At 45.2% G+C, this 14,301-nt stretch overlaps 2 protein-coding genes across 2 annotated transcripts in view; both read left to right on the top strand.

The window, feature by feature from the left end:
• ENTPD3 (ectonucleoside triphosphate diphosphohydrolase 3) overlaps positions 1-4,951 on the top strand; it is a 29,467-nt gene extending 24,516 nt beyond the window's left edge. The window contains exons 8-11 of the mRNA XM_023763415.1: positions 2-240; positions 415-525; positions 1,037-1,174; positions 3,607-4,951. Coding sequence (XP_023619183.1) covers positions 2-240; positions 415-525; positions 1,037-1,174; positions 3,607-3,843 — 725 coding nt within the window. The 3' untranslated portion in view covers positions 3,844-4,951. The remainder of the gene's footprint in view (position 1; positions 241-414; positions 526-1,036; positions 1,175-3,606) is intronic.
• A 5,607-nt stretch (positions 4,952-10,558) lies between these two features.
• RPL14 (ribosomal protein L14) lies at positions 10,559-14,179 on the top strand. The gene is made up of 6 exons (XM_006099742.2): positions 10,559-10,837; positions 11,318-11,419; positions 11,982-12,076; positions 13,404-13,503; positions 13,588-13,641; positions 13,840-14,179. Exons 1-6 carry the CDS (start codon positions 10,574-10,576, stop codon positions 14,125-14,127), a joined length of 903 nt encoding a protein of 300 aa, XP_006099804.2. The 5' UTR covers positions 10,559-10,573; the 3' UTR covers positions 14,128-14,179.
• The last annotated feature ends 122 nt before the right edge of the window (positions 14,180-14,301 follow it).

The raw sequence follows: 14,301 nt of genomic DNA, 5'->3' as shown, positions 1-14,301 counted from the left end.
TGTTACCCTCGGAATTACAGCACCACCTTCACCGCGGGCCACCTCTTTGACAGCCTGTGCACGGAGGAGCTGAGGCCTGGAGGTTATGACCCCGATGACACCATCACTTTTGAAGGAACCGGGGACCCATTACTCTGTCGGGTGAAGGTGGCTTCCCTCTTTGCCTTCAGAGCTTGCCACGACCGAGAGATCTGCTGCTTTGACGGGGTTTATCAGCCGGAAGTTAAAGGATCTTTTGTGGTAAGAGCAGAAACCATGGAAAGATTCCTGTTTTTTTTTTCCCATTGCATATTTATTTCTCACCTTTCCGTTTCTCTTCTGCTGACCTGTCTCCTGCTTTTATTACCTGCCCTAACACCTCCATGGTCTGTCCCATTCTGAGACACGCTGTCCTTCTGTTCCGCTTCCTCCCAGGCCTTTGCGGGATTCTTCTACACGGCCAACGCGTTAAACCTCTCGGGCAGCTTTTCCCTGAACGCCTTCAACTCCAGCACCTGGGATTTCTGCTCACAGGACTGGAGTCAGGTCAGTGTGTAAGGAGAAAGGAGCAACAGCGACACCCACAGCAGAGCAGGGTATATTCCATTGTGCTCATGAGTGCATATGTTCTGAATTTCGCCCTATGCTGTTCTGCTTTTAACCCCCAAAATGGGGCTATCAGGGAGCCATATCTGTGCCATGAACTAATGTTCTGACCACAGGCGCCGTGGTGAGAACCGTGTTGGGCACATGATAAGCACCCTGAACACTTAGAGACTGTTCTTACATGATGATGTTCTAGGGATATTTTTAATACTATATCATTGCGTTTCTTAATGCAGGAGGCAGCCGATTGATAGTTCTTTCTCATTGATGTTTCTCTCTCTCTCAAATCAATTTTTAAAAAACATTAAAATTTTTTTTAAAAATTTTAAAATAAATATGAAATGCTGGGTGATACAATTTTTTCAGCTAGTCCTTTGGTCCTAAGGTGTTCCAAAATGTGCATTTTAAAACCTGCCTGCCCGCCTTCCCCTCCCTGCTTTGACCTTCTCAGCTCCCGCTGCTGCTGCCCCGGTTTGATGAGGTGTACGCCCGCTCCTACTGCTTCTCGGCCCACTATATCTACCACTTGCTCGTGAGTGGGTACAAATTCACCGAGGACACCTGGCCCCAAATACATTTTAAAAAAGAGGTAAGTCAGAGCACAAGTCCTTTCCTCCTCTTCCTCTCAAAATAGAGAGGTTCCTTTGATCCCCAGGGGCCTCCCAGGAGGGATGAGGAAGAATTGGGAAGCGGAGTTCACCACAGACCCTTCCCCTTGAGCAAAGCATTGGAAGCCAAGGACCCGTGGGCTCTGAGTTCCTCCAGGCAGGACTTGTGTGACCCTCATGTTCCTAGCACTCCATTCAGCACATGGGCGAGAACCTGGAAGATGCTTGGTAAATGTTTGTTGAGTGAATGAATAAATATGTTAAGGATTTCATCCTAACATATTTTCATTCTAAAAAGAAGCCTCAAATAGAACAGTTTGTTTTTTTTTTTAAAAAGAGGATGGGTTTTAAAACAAAGCCCTGGCTGGTGTTGCTCAGTTGGTGGAGGGCCATCCCATGTACTGAGAGGCCACTGGTTCTATTCCTTGGTCAGGGCATAAGCCCTGGTTATGGGCTCAATCCCCAATAGGGGTCATGCAAGAGGCAGCCAATTGATGATTCTCTCATCAATGTTTCTCTCTCCCTCTCCCTTCCTCTCTCTCTTTAAAATCAATTTAAAAAAATTTTTTAAAAAGCGGGTAGTAACTAATCGCTCTCCATGTACGCAGATGTCAGAGTAAGATACAGGCTTTAGAGCTTGAGGGGTTAAATAGAATTTTCTCTCGGAATGAGCCCGAGGCACTGTGTTTACTGTCAAGAGTCCAGCATGGGCCAAAGCTGGAGCCCCAGCTGTTCCCAGGTGACTGCGGTGATGGGGCCTCGGACCTTGCTTTCGGGCAGCGGCAGCCTTGCTGACATGCCCATCCAGCACTATGTTCCCGGGTTCTGGGAGGCTTGTCTGGGTTCAGGAAGAGCTGGTGTAAAGCCTGAAGTATATCTGGAGTCAGTCTGTTCGGTATGAGCTTTGGCTAATTAGATTAAACCAATCAACATCTGGCATTAGGCCTGTGACTGGCTATTTTTACATCAATGAAATTGAATCATCTATAAGAAATAAGGATGTCTGGGAGCGTATAAGGGTTGTTGCGGGCATGTCCTCTCCCGGCGTGGCTTCGTGATCTAATTATCAGGAAAGTACAAGATGAAAACGGAGAACGACTTCCCACTGAGTACCCGCTTGGATGCACACAGATTTATGGTGTCAAGTTCCTTTCCTTTATTCATAAAGAATCGTATATCCAGCCAAATTAGTATCCGAATGTGAGGGCCTAAAAAGACTGCAGAAGACTGGCTGCACAAAGACTGAACATCAAAACTATATTTGGAGGAAGTAATGAAATAAGACTAGAAATAAATCCAGATGTTATAAAATATGTGAAGTAAGAATAAATAGTGTTGTGGCTTAAAATGTATGTTTTTTAAAAAAGAAAACTAACACCAAATAAAAAAGGAAAAGAGAAGAATTCATCCATACACCAGAGCAACCCAGAATTCAAGTATTGCTAATATTCAGTGTGATGGGGATTGGGCCAGGGGGTCATAGGATACAGGCACATTCGAGTGGCCTAAAATGCTAATTTTTTAAAGGGAACATGCACACACACAATTTATAAGGCAAGAAAGGAAAAAAATAAATATAGGAAAAAAGCACCAATTGAAATTTTTAAAGTAAGGTATTAGAAGTCCAAATATATCAACCATTACAATAATCCATAAATGGACCAAACCTACCAGTTAAAAGACAGACCTTGTCAGACCTGATTTTTAAAAATCAAATATATGTAATTTATAAGAGAAACACTTAGGCTTCACACATCAGGATTTGGAAAGATTGAAAGTTAAAAAAAAAAAAAGAAAAAGATTTTTTTTTTTAAACTGTCAGGCAAACATCACCCAGAAGAAAACTGCTGTAGCTATTTAATATCTGAAAACAATAGTCTTTAAGATAAAGAGCATCATTCACAATAGAGAGGATTACAACAGAATGACAAAAAGCTCATTTCATCATGAAGATTGCAAATTTGAAATATTTACCCATCTAATAAAACAACCTAAAAATGTGCAAACCAAAAATTGATTGAATTTACCAGAAGAAACTGACAAACCTTGTTTCTTAGAAACTGGCCCTTGGCTTAGCGAATGCACATTACCTTCCTTCTTTAGCCGCTGATACTGTACAGCCGTCAACAGACAATGGTTCACTGTCATCAACTCTGCCTCTTCCCACTTGGCCGTGGCGAGGTTGTGGGGACTAGTTCTGCCTTGCCTCTGCGGTGCTGGAGTTAGGGCCCTCGAGCCTTTGGGGGTCCCGGTGACTTGGATTGTAGCCCAGCCTCTGCAGTGTCTGAACTTGGGCACGTCCTCTGACCTCTTTTCCAGGGTGTTTCCTGCTGGTGGCAGTGTTGTGCCCCGGGTATGGCATTCCCACCTCAGCCCCTGCCCTGAGAACTCAACCATCTCCTCTACTTCACAGGTGGACAATAGCAGCATAGCCTGGTCTCTTGGCTACATGCTCACCCTGACCAACCAGATCCCAGCCGAAATCCCCCTGATCCGCCTGCCCATGAAGCCACCTACCTTTATGAGCGTCCTCGCCTTCTTCACGGGAGTGGCCTTGCTGTGCCTGGGATTCCTGGTGTACCTGTATGCGTTGTCTAGGAATCAGAGGCGCTCCCAGCATGCCTTGGACCATGCAGTGGATTCCGAGTGAGCCGAGTGAGCAGCTGCAGGAGCTCGAGGGCTGCCCAGGTCCAGCCTGGGTGACACCAGACAATGCGAGTGAAATGCCCATCTGCGGGAAACACGACCACAGTCTAATACTTAGGTCGTGTGCCCCTCAGATACGATGTATGCCAAAGCACCTCTTGGGGAGCCCCTCAACTGTTCCTTGCACACTGCTCCTCAGAGACCCCACCACCCAATGCTGGCCCCCTGGGGAACAGGAGAGACAGGCCCTCAAGGCCGGCTCTTTATTCCAGGGCCCCAGAGGAAGAGGAAGCAGAGGTTATGACATTTCCATGTTGAAGAATTGACCTCAGGGCACATTTTGCATCCTGTCCTCCCTTTAGAAATGCCGTATTCCTCCTGGCAGATGCCCACTAAGCATTTGACCCGATCAGCTATCTCATCGTATGGCTTCCGCCCACTGGTCCTTAACTGGGACTGTCCTTTAGCAATCCCATAAACATTGAGCTCCCTCAGGTTGGTAGAATATAGAATCTGGGGGAGAAGACCGCTTTACGCCCAAGGACAGTGGCCACAGCCAGCTTCTGTCGTGCAGGCAGAACGTGAAGGATGGACGCACAGCAAGTCTCCCAGAAAACAGCTGGCCATTCCCCAAGTGGGATTCTCTCCCGCTCAGGGCTCTGGTCATTAGATCGCAGCCGGTGTCTGTATCATTATCCTCACCCCCCCTTCACGTTGCTCCTGTCATCCTATGAAACATTTCCTCCCAGCGAGGGCATTGTGTCCCAGATCTTTTTGCCTTGGCGAGGCTTTTGTTTCAGGCCATCTTTCCAGAAATCGTTAGCGTGGTGTGCACCTTCTGTCCACCATCCCACAGGTATGCTTGATGCTGCCATAAGACGTCCTATTCTATGATTGGCTTACCAGTTCCTTTCCTGGGTGGTAGACCTCCCTGCGTAGCGGCCATAGTTCCTGACTTTGGAGAAAGAAGAGGAAGCTGCAGGGACGTTTAACTCCTAAGTGGGATGGGGGAGAACTCCAGCATGTCCGATGGCTACAGGCTACAAATCAACATGATTGCAGATGGTTGTTGGTAGCTCAATGTGGAATAAAGGACTCGGATTTTGTTTTGACTTGCAGGGTGTGTGTTTGTTACCTTGCACATGGTACTCCTTCTCCTAAGGTCCCACGGTAGTACTGATGAGAAGTTTTAAAAATTGAGAACATTTTCTTAAGAAGACTTGCCTAGTGAATTAAGAAAATGATGCATTAATATCACTTTTATTTCAGAGAGTTCAAAGGGCTTCCCTTTGGTAAACCTTTGGCTCCTTGAGATACTAGTAGTTGTGTTGACCTTATTTGACAGTCAAAGGTTCTGTGAGGCCACAGCCTGCCATTCCCCCCACCCCCACCCCCACCATTTAGATCTTGATTCCCACCCAGAATGGCTGCTCCATCCCAAAATGCACCTTTGCTCACAGAGTTCTCCCTACCTAGACTGGGTCATCCTCGAACCCATCCAAATAATGCATATTTCTCAAGGCATAATTTTAGCTCTACTTCTTTCACAAAGCTTTCCTTACACACACTATGGCCTGTCTCCTGGATCACCTTTTCAAAACTAATTACATCATAAATTCTTATATCATTATTCATCTTTGTGTGTGCATATGGCTTGTTTCTAATATAGACAGAAGGTACCCTGGCCAATTTGGGTAGAGTGTGGGCCCGAGGACTGAAGGGTTTTGAGATTTTGAGATCTTGAATAAGGAAAGGGATTCTTAACACACACACAGAAAGGCCTTAACCATGAGAATATGTGTGAAAACAAAAGAACTACAAATATGTTCAATATGGATGGATCTTACAAACATAGGGTTAAAAGCAAGTTTAATTCCATTTACGTAAAGCTCAAAAACTGGCAAAACTAAATAGAAGATCAACTCTAAAGAAAACCAAGAAAATCATTGCTCTTAAATTTGGGGTGGGGGGGAACAGAGGTTGTGTCTGGAAAGGAATAAACAGATGTCTTAGTCTGCTAGGGCTGCCATAACAATGGATGGCTTAAACAACAGAAATCTAATTTCTCACAGTTCTGGAAGCTGGGAAGCTGAAGATCAAGGTGCCAGCTGATTCAGTTCCTGGTGAGAGCTCTCTGGCTTGTAGACAGCTGCCTTCTCACGGAGTCCTCACAGGGCCTTGTCTCTGTGCTTGTGCAGAAAGAGAGGGTGAGCTCTCTGGTGTCTCTTTCTATAAGGGTACTAATCCCATCATGACAGTGGGCACCCCCTCATGACCTCATCTAACCCTAATCACGTCCCAAAAGTCCCATATCCAAATACCATCCCATTGGGGGTTGAGACTTCTAACATATGAATATCGGGGGCACACAAAAATTCAGTCTATAGTAACAGAACTTTTGGGGTGATGGTGACTGATATTCTATAACTAGGTAGTAGTTACAGGTGTTCCCTTTTTTCAACCATGCATGTACTTTCTGTATGTCCTATATGACATTTAAAAGATAAAATTATAGATCTGAGTTAACTCAAGAATTTGCTATTTGCTGCCTCTATGATCTTCATAAAGTTTTTAAATCTCTGGGGCTAATATCTACTAGTACCTCATGGGATTGTTGAGAAAAGTAAAATGTAGCATTTAGCCAGTGTCTAGCAGGGAGTATAGGCAATGAATAAGAGTTTTAAAAAGCCTTCCTTCCTTCCTTCCTTCCTTCCTTCCTTCCTTCCTTCCTTCCTTCCTTCCTTCCTTCCTTCCTTCCTTCCTTCCTCCCTCCCTCCCTCCCTCCCTCCCTCCCTCCCTCCCTCCCTCCCTCCCTCCCTCCCTCATACATTTGCCAAAAGTCTACTCTAAGCTAAGTAAGGACTCCTGAAACACATGAGACACGAAGGCCCTCTGCTGGAGCCATGGAGAAAATCTTTCCCAGGTTGGGTCCTTTTTGTTTCTACCTCATTAACGATGCTGAAAAAAATCATCAGTTCAAAAATATATATATATTTTTAAATATATTTTATTGATTTTTTACAGAGAGGAAGGGAGAGAGATAGAGAGTTAGAAACATCGATGAGAGAGAAACATCGACCAGCTGCCTCCTGCACATCTCCCACTGGGGATGTGCCCGCAACCAACGTACACGCCCTTGACCGGAATCAAACCTGGGACCTTTCAGTCCGCAGGCCGACGCTCTATCCACTGAGCCAAACCGGTTTCGGCGCAAAAATATTTTTGATATTTTAAAATACTGAGACAATCGGAAATCTGAACATTTGATATCAAGCATTCCCGCTAATTTTTGTTTACCTTCACAGCAACACCTAGAATAATGAATAACTGAAGATTGTAGCCTAGCACATTGATACATAAAATTGACCATCACATCTATGAATTGATTCAAAATGATTTGTAAAAGAGGATGTGGATGGGACAGGACTAGCCAATCCTCCCAATGATTGGACGAGCCAGTTGGGTGTAGCCGGCCTATCAGAGTTCTGCTTATGCTTGGTCTGATACTTTGGCTTCTGATGTAAGTAGCTGCTAATGATTATCTTGCTCATTTCCCGACGCCTACACCACAAGGTGGTCGGGGCTTACTTAGAGTTACCTTACCATTATCATAGAGCAGCGGTTCTCAACCTGTGGGTCGAGACCCCTTTCGGGGTCCAATGACCCTTTCACAGGGGTCGCCTAAGACCATCGGAAAACACATACATAATTACATATTGTTTTTGTGATTAATCACTATGCTTTAATTATGTTCAATTTGTAACAATGAAAATACATCCTGCATATCAGATATTTACATGACGATTCATAACAGTAGCAAAATTACAGTTATGAAGTAGCAATGAAAATAATTTTATGGTTGGGGGTCACCACAACATGAGGAACTGTATTAAAGGGTCGTGGCATTAGGAAGGTTGAGAACCACTGTCATAGAGAAATCTGAAAACAGCCTGGGGCTGCTTGGGAAGGGATCTCCAGCTGCTTCTTCAAGGAGAGTTGTAGAGTGAGGAGCACATTCTAGGAAAAGGGAGGCCAACTATATGAATAGCCGTGAGACCTGTAGCTATTGCAGAATGGTTGTGCAGGGCCTTGAATGCCAGGCTGGGTAGTTTGGACTTGATTCTGTAGAAGAGAGGATGAAAATGAACATTTGGAGGACTTTAAATAGGGTTGACTTAATCAGATGATGAACTTTAGAAAAATAATTTTGTAACTGGAGAATCCGAAAGTGTTTGCCAAAGTGTGTTCAGTGAATCACTGGGGAGCTTTTTTTTTTTTTTTAAAAAAAAATATATATATTTTTATTGTTTTCAGAGAAGAAGGGAAGGAGAGATAGAAATATCACTGAGAAAGAATAATTGATGGACCGCCTTCTGCACGTCCCCTACTGGGGATGCAGCCCACAACCTGGGCATGTGCCCTCACCAGGAATCTAACTATGACCTCCTGGTTCATAGGTCGGTGCTCAACCACTGAGCCACACCTGCCAGGTGGGGGAGCTTGTTTTTTAAAATGCTGATTCTTGCCCCTCCTCAGACCAGCAAGTCAGAGTCTCTGGTGTTAAAGCCAGAAAACCCCATTTTAAAGGTTGTTTTTGTGTGTGCGTTTTTAAGCTAACCTTTATTTGGGGGAAATAAATGTACCAGCCCTAAAGATAAAGCTTTGAATTTCCACAAGCTGAACACACTCAGGTAACCAACGCGCAGAGGAAACTGGCCACCAGCAGCTCAGCAGTCTCTCTTCACCTCCAGCCGCCGCTGCCTACACCGAGGGTAAACATGTTCATTTACTTCTAACAACCAAAGATTAGTTTGCTTGTTTTGAACTTCATATAATTGAAATCACATGGCATATACCCTATGTGTCTGACTTATTTCACTGTTATGTGTGAATGCGTCCATGTTCCGTGTACATGTGCTGACTCCATTATAAAGACTTCCACGATTTATCTATTCTCTTGTTTATGGGCCTTTGGATAGTGTCCAGTTTGGGGCTCTTACCACAACCAGACTGCTGTGAATGTTCTTATTCATGTCTTTTGCTTTGTAAATTATAAAGCAGGACGCCAAGGCCTAAAGATGAAGTCATTCGCTACCCACTTGTTGAGCCCCTTAGGAGGCACTGTGCTAAGAAAAGAAGACGGTCAAGGTCCTGCCCTCATAGAACTTACTTTAGTGGGTACAAAACTACAGCTAAATGGACGAAAGATGAGTCAAACAACTGTGGTAAGAACTCTGAGGAAAACAAAAAGCTGATCTAGTAAAGGGACAAGGGGACTGACCTTTTTTATGTGGCAATCATGCTGTATGAACAAAGGGAAAGCATTCTTTTTTAAATTGTCTAAAGTTTTACATTTGTCTTCTTTTCCCCCAATTGACGCTCCCCCCCGCCCGCCGCCCGGGAAGAGCATTCTTGGCACGGGAGATACCACGTACAAGTCATGGAGAAGGGGAGAGCTTGTCCTATTCAAGACCAGTGTGGCTGAAGCACAATGAAGGGGAACAAGGGGGTGCATGTAGGAGCATACGATGCAGGCCAGAATAAGCAGTTTTGATTTTATTCTAATAGTGTAGAAAGCCATTGAAATGTTTTAAACAGAAAGATGTGATTTTATTTATTGATTTAAAATTTCTTATTGATTTTTGGAGAGGGAGAGGGAGAGAAACATCGATGTGAGAGCAGCGATGTGAGAGCAGAACTGAGATGGGCTGCCTCCTGCACACCCCCTTCCAGGGGTCCAGCCGAACTAGCGACTCAAACCAGGGGCAACCCTTCAGTGCACCGGCCGACATCCACCCACTGAGCCACACTTGCCAGGGCATGATTTGTTTTTTAAAAAGATCCCTCTGACTTCTGAGCAGAGAATAGATTAAATGGATCAATGGAAAAGCAGATCACTTTAGGAGGCGGCTTGGAACAGTCCCAGGAGTAAATGCTGGTATAGATCTTAGAGGAAACGACTGAAATAGATGTGTGTCCTGATACGATGCCATCAAGGGCGCAGCATTTCTACCAAAAAGGCTGAGTGCAGTCGTGAGGAAAACCACAACAAATCCCTATCGAGAGACATTCCACAAAACAACTAGCCTGTATTTTAAAATGCCAAAATGTCAGTATTACCAAAGATAAAAGCTTAGGAACAGTTACTGATTAAAAAAACAAGACAGAAAAACTAGACATGGTAACTAAACACAACTTGTTTAGATTCTGGACCAGGAAAAAATATATATATATATTGCATTTACTCTAACAACTTTAAGTGGGGCAATTGATAACATTTAAATAGGACTGCAAATTAAAGGACTATTCGTATTACTTTCTTGATTTTGATTTTATTATGTAAGATATGTCTTTGTTTTTAGGAAATAACACATTTAATCGTGTAGCGATAAAGAAACATCACGGCTGCAATTCTCTCTCAAATCATTCAGAAAACGCAAACATAAAATGTCAACATTCAGCATTTATGGGAATTACCTCTATTAGCTTTGCGACGTTTCTGTAAGTCTGAATTACTCTAAAATAAAACGTTAACAAAATTACTGGAGTCACTCAGGGACAGAAAAAACATATCTAGCACTAAACCATGAGTAACCACGTTTAGACAAAAATCGGGAGAAGGGGGAGCAGTGGAAAGAAAGACGGAAGAATGTTAAAAAAAGAGCCAAGTGGAATGTGGACAAAGTTACACGGGAGTCAAAGCTTCTGTGCTCTTCACTCTAAACTGCTAAGCGATGACCTTCCCTCCCGCCACTCAGCGCCGGACCACCGAGGGCGAGCTCATTGCCTGGCTTCAGCGAAAAATCGCCCAGGCTCCGCCATGTTTTCCCAGTGAGCATGCGCGCGAGTACGCACGCACGCACGCACGCACGCACGCCCCAGCTCTAACCAATCAGCGCCCACGTCGGCGTTCCGTTCAGCGCAGGGGCGGGGCGACTTTCTGCACATGCGCACGGTTGGGTGGGCCTCGTTCCTTCTCGCCGAGCGCCGCCAACATGGTGAGTATCACTGCTGCGGGCTCCGGGGTCTAGGCCGCCCCGCAGCTGCACCACCGCCTGAGCGGGGCGCGGAATGGCGCCCAGCGGGCCCTACGTAGCGCAAGGTGAGGGTTCCCGGGCGAATGGAGCACGTAGTTTGCGGGCTTCCCGGACCCGCGGCCGATGAGCGCGTGGAGGGCCCGGCAGGCCCGGCGCGCCTGGGCTTACGCGTGCGCGCAGCCGCCGCCAAAGCTGGAGGGCCGGCGGCCTGGGCGGGGCTGGGACTGGCGGACCGGGCCGTGGCGGCCGGCGAGGCCCCGGCTTTTGCCGCCGTTCCCGCCTCTGCGAGTTGGTTATCCAGGTCGACCCGTGCACTTGGCGGGGTGTTTCCCTCTACGGTCTTTTTCGCTGCACTGAGCCTCTTTGCCTGTGAACTGCAGGACCTTGTAAATGTGGAGAGATTTTAATTAGTTTTGCTTTTCTCCCCCCGGCCCATTTTAGGTGTTCAGGCGTTTCGTGGAGGTTGGCCGGGTGGCCTACGTCTCCTTCGGGCCTCATGCCGGGAAGCTGGTCGCGATCGTAGATGTTATCGATCAGAACAGGGTAAGTGTAAGGAAAGAATCACAACTTCCCGCGGCAGTGGGTGGTGCTCTGTAATGACCCCGGAGGAAGGAGGGCTGTGGGTGGGCGATGGCGGTGTTTTAGTTTGGGGAAAGCAGGCAGGGCGCTGTAGGCGTTTTCAGGCACAGATTGGAGTGGGTCAGTGCCACTGGGTTTGTGTGTTGCCTCTGCCGCTTACACTAGCCAGCACCTTTAACTATGGCTAAAACATTGGTGAGGGTTAAATGAGTTACTATATATGTATAAAGGGAGTTTAGAACAAGCCGGGCATGTAGTATTGAGAACCACAAACTTAAGGGATTGACCAGAGGCTGTGAATGAACATTAAGTTGTTGGGAATGTAAGGATTGAAGACATATAATTGTCAAGTAAATTATATGTAGTTAGGTAATAGACTGAACTACTGCTAATAATAATTAATCGTTTTTTTTAAAAAAAGAATTTAAATAGTAGGGCTTGGATTTTGAAAGGACGTGTTATATGCAGACTATCCTGTTGAATGCGGTTAGGTTTTGCACTGAGGTCTTGATCTTATGTATTCTAGGCTTTGGTTGATGGACCTTGCACTCGAGTAAGGAGACAGGCTATGCCTTTCAAATGCATGCAGCTCACTGACTTCATCCTGAAGTTCCCACACAGGTAAAACCCACCTCCCAGCTTTGCTTGTGCTAGAGCAGCAGTGGCCAACCTTTCGGACCTCATGTTGGCGACCACTGTGCTAGAGAACATTTTCTTGGTTTACTTAAAAAAAAGTTTTTGTTATTTTACTAGTTTTCCCTTGAGAATATAGTGAACAGTGTTGAAGAATGGAAGCAATTCAGAAGAAGAATTTCCAGTGTAGTGGGCGGGCATTGTTTCCCTTTAAATGTGCTGTGATCTTTTCGTTCTCTGGCTTTGCCTGTGTGCAGATTTGCCATCCTCTTTTGTTTGTACCTCAGGATTTACACAGCAAAGACCTTTTTTAGGAATTCTGGTTTCCTGTCCATATTTTTTTTAATATATATTTTATTGATTTTTTACAGAGAGGAAGGGAGAGGGATAGAGAGTTAGAAACATCGATCAGCTGCCTCCTGCACACTCCCCACTGGGGATGTGCCCGCATCCAAGGTACATGCCCTTGATCGGAATCGAACCTGGGACCCTTGAGTCCGCAGGCCGACGCTCTATCCGCTGAGACAAACCGGTTAGGGCTCCTGTTCATATTTTAATCACTTCTAGCTCCAAAACAAAAATATGAGTTCTTGTCTCTTCCAATACTCGTTATCCTTAGTTGAATGTTTCCTATGTGTCAGAAGTATGGAACAGCCCTAGCTAGTTTTGCTCAGTGGTAAGAGTGTCGGCCTGCTGATGGAAGGGTCTTGGGTTCAATTCCCAGTCTCATGTATGGACCTGAGTTGCATGCTCGACCCCTGGCCCCAGTAGGGGCAAGTACGGGAGGTAACCACATTAGTGTTTCTCTACTGCCACCCCTCCCCTCCAGTCTCTCTTTAAAAAAAATCAATGGCAAAAATATCCTCGGGTGAGGATTTTTTTAAAAAGTATCATGCATCATTTTGTGACAGTTACTTAAAAGGAATTGAGAAAATCATTCTTTCTTGACATGCTTGATGTAGACTATGGACTTTAACTGCTGTGTTGCTGTACAGTTATCTCAACTGCACTGACAGTTGTAGTGGGACACCCACTGTAACTACTGGTTTACTTTCGAAGTGTACTGGATTTTACTGGGTTTATTGTGTGTTTGAGATTATAAGACATCCAAAGATGTGGTGTGCCGGGTGACATTTGTTCTCTAGAGACAACTAGAGCTAGAAGTACAACAAATGGGAAGGGTACTTTTGGGATTATTTTGCTTATGCTTTTTAACCTGAGGGGGTATCAGTTCTGCTTTTCAGAGGGCGAAAAGCTGCCCTTGGGTTTGTGTTGCTTCAAAGCTGATTTCATCTCTAGTCTTGGTTCTTTGTAGTGCCCGCCAGAAGTATGTTCGACAAGCCTGGGAGAAGGCAGATATCAATACAAAGTGGGCAGCCACAAGATGGGCCAAGAAGATTGAAGCCAGAGAAAAGGTAATAACTTACAGTCATTTGAATTCTGACCTTTTTTGGAGGGTTGGAAGGTAGTATAAGAGTTTTGTGTTTTGTTTTTTATAGAAAGCCAAGATGACAGATTTTGATCGTTACAAAGTAATGAAGGCAAAGAAAATGGTAAGTTTTTAAAATTAGTACAGGATTATGTTTTAACCCTAAACTTATTTATATGGTAATTCTGTTTGCCCATGCTTAGTAGAGCAAAGTTGATTATATGAGGGTCTTAACATTAGGGTTTTCTCTTAAACATATATACATATATGACAGTAGTTTCCGTATGCATGTTGTAAATATGCTTACATTGGCATTTTTCAGAGGAACCGAATAATCAAGCTTGAAGTTAAGAAGCTCCAAAAGGCAGCTCTCCTGAAAGCTTCTCCCAAAAAAGCACCTGCTGCTAAAGGTGCCGCTGCAGCTGCAGCAGCTGCTGCAAAGGTTCCAGCAAAAAAGGTGACCGCTGCAGGCAAGAAGGCTCCAGGCCAGAAGGTTCCCGCCCAGAAACCTGCAGGCCAGAAGGCAGCGCCTCCAAAAGCTCAAAAGGGTCCGAAAGCCCCAGCCCAGAAAGCACCTGCTGCTCCCAAGGCATCTGGCAAGAAAGCATGAGAACACGAGGGGCTACTATAAACGTATAATAAAGGTTCTTTTTAACACACTGGCCCATCTGCTTGCTGTGGGTGAACGTCTGCTGCGGGGCAGGGATCGCGAAGGATATTGATAGTAGGAAGGTTGATGTCATTGTTAGAAAATCAGTTCCTTTGTCTCATTCTGCCTGCTTTC

The sequence above is a fragment of the Myotis lucifugus genome, unplaced genomic scaffold (assembly GCF_000147115.1).
Source record: "Myotis lucifugus unplaced genomic scaffold, Myoluc2.0 scaffold_283, whole genome shotgun sequence".
Classification (NCBI taxonomy): Eukaryota; Metazoa; Chordata; class Mammalia; order Chiroptera; family Vespertilionidae; genus Myotis; species Myotis lucifugus.
Note: the sequence above shows the minus strand (reverse complement) of the source record. Positions and strands in the feature narration are given on the sequence as shown.

Excerpts from the sequence above, each read along its gene's own strand:
- RPL14 (XM_006099742.2), top strand. The coding sequence starts at position 10,574 with ATGACCTTCCCTCCCGCCACTCAGCGCCGGACCACCGAGGGCGAGCTC. Across the intron at positions 10,838-11,317 it reads CGCCGAGCGCCGCCAACATG|GTGTTCAGGCGTTTCGTGGA; the intron begins GTGAGTATCACT and ends GGCCCATTTTAG. Across the intron at positions 13,504-13,587 it reads AGATTGAAGCCAGAGAAAAG|AAAGCCAAGATGACAGATTT; the intron begins GTAATAACTTAC and ends TGTTTTTTATAG.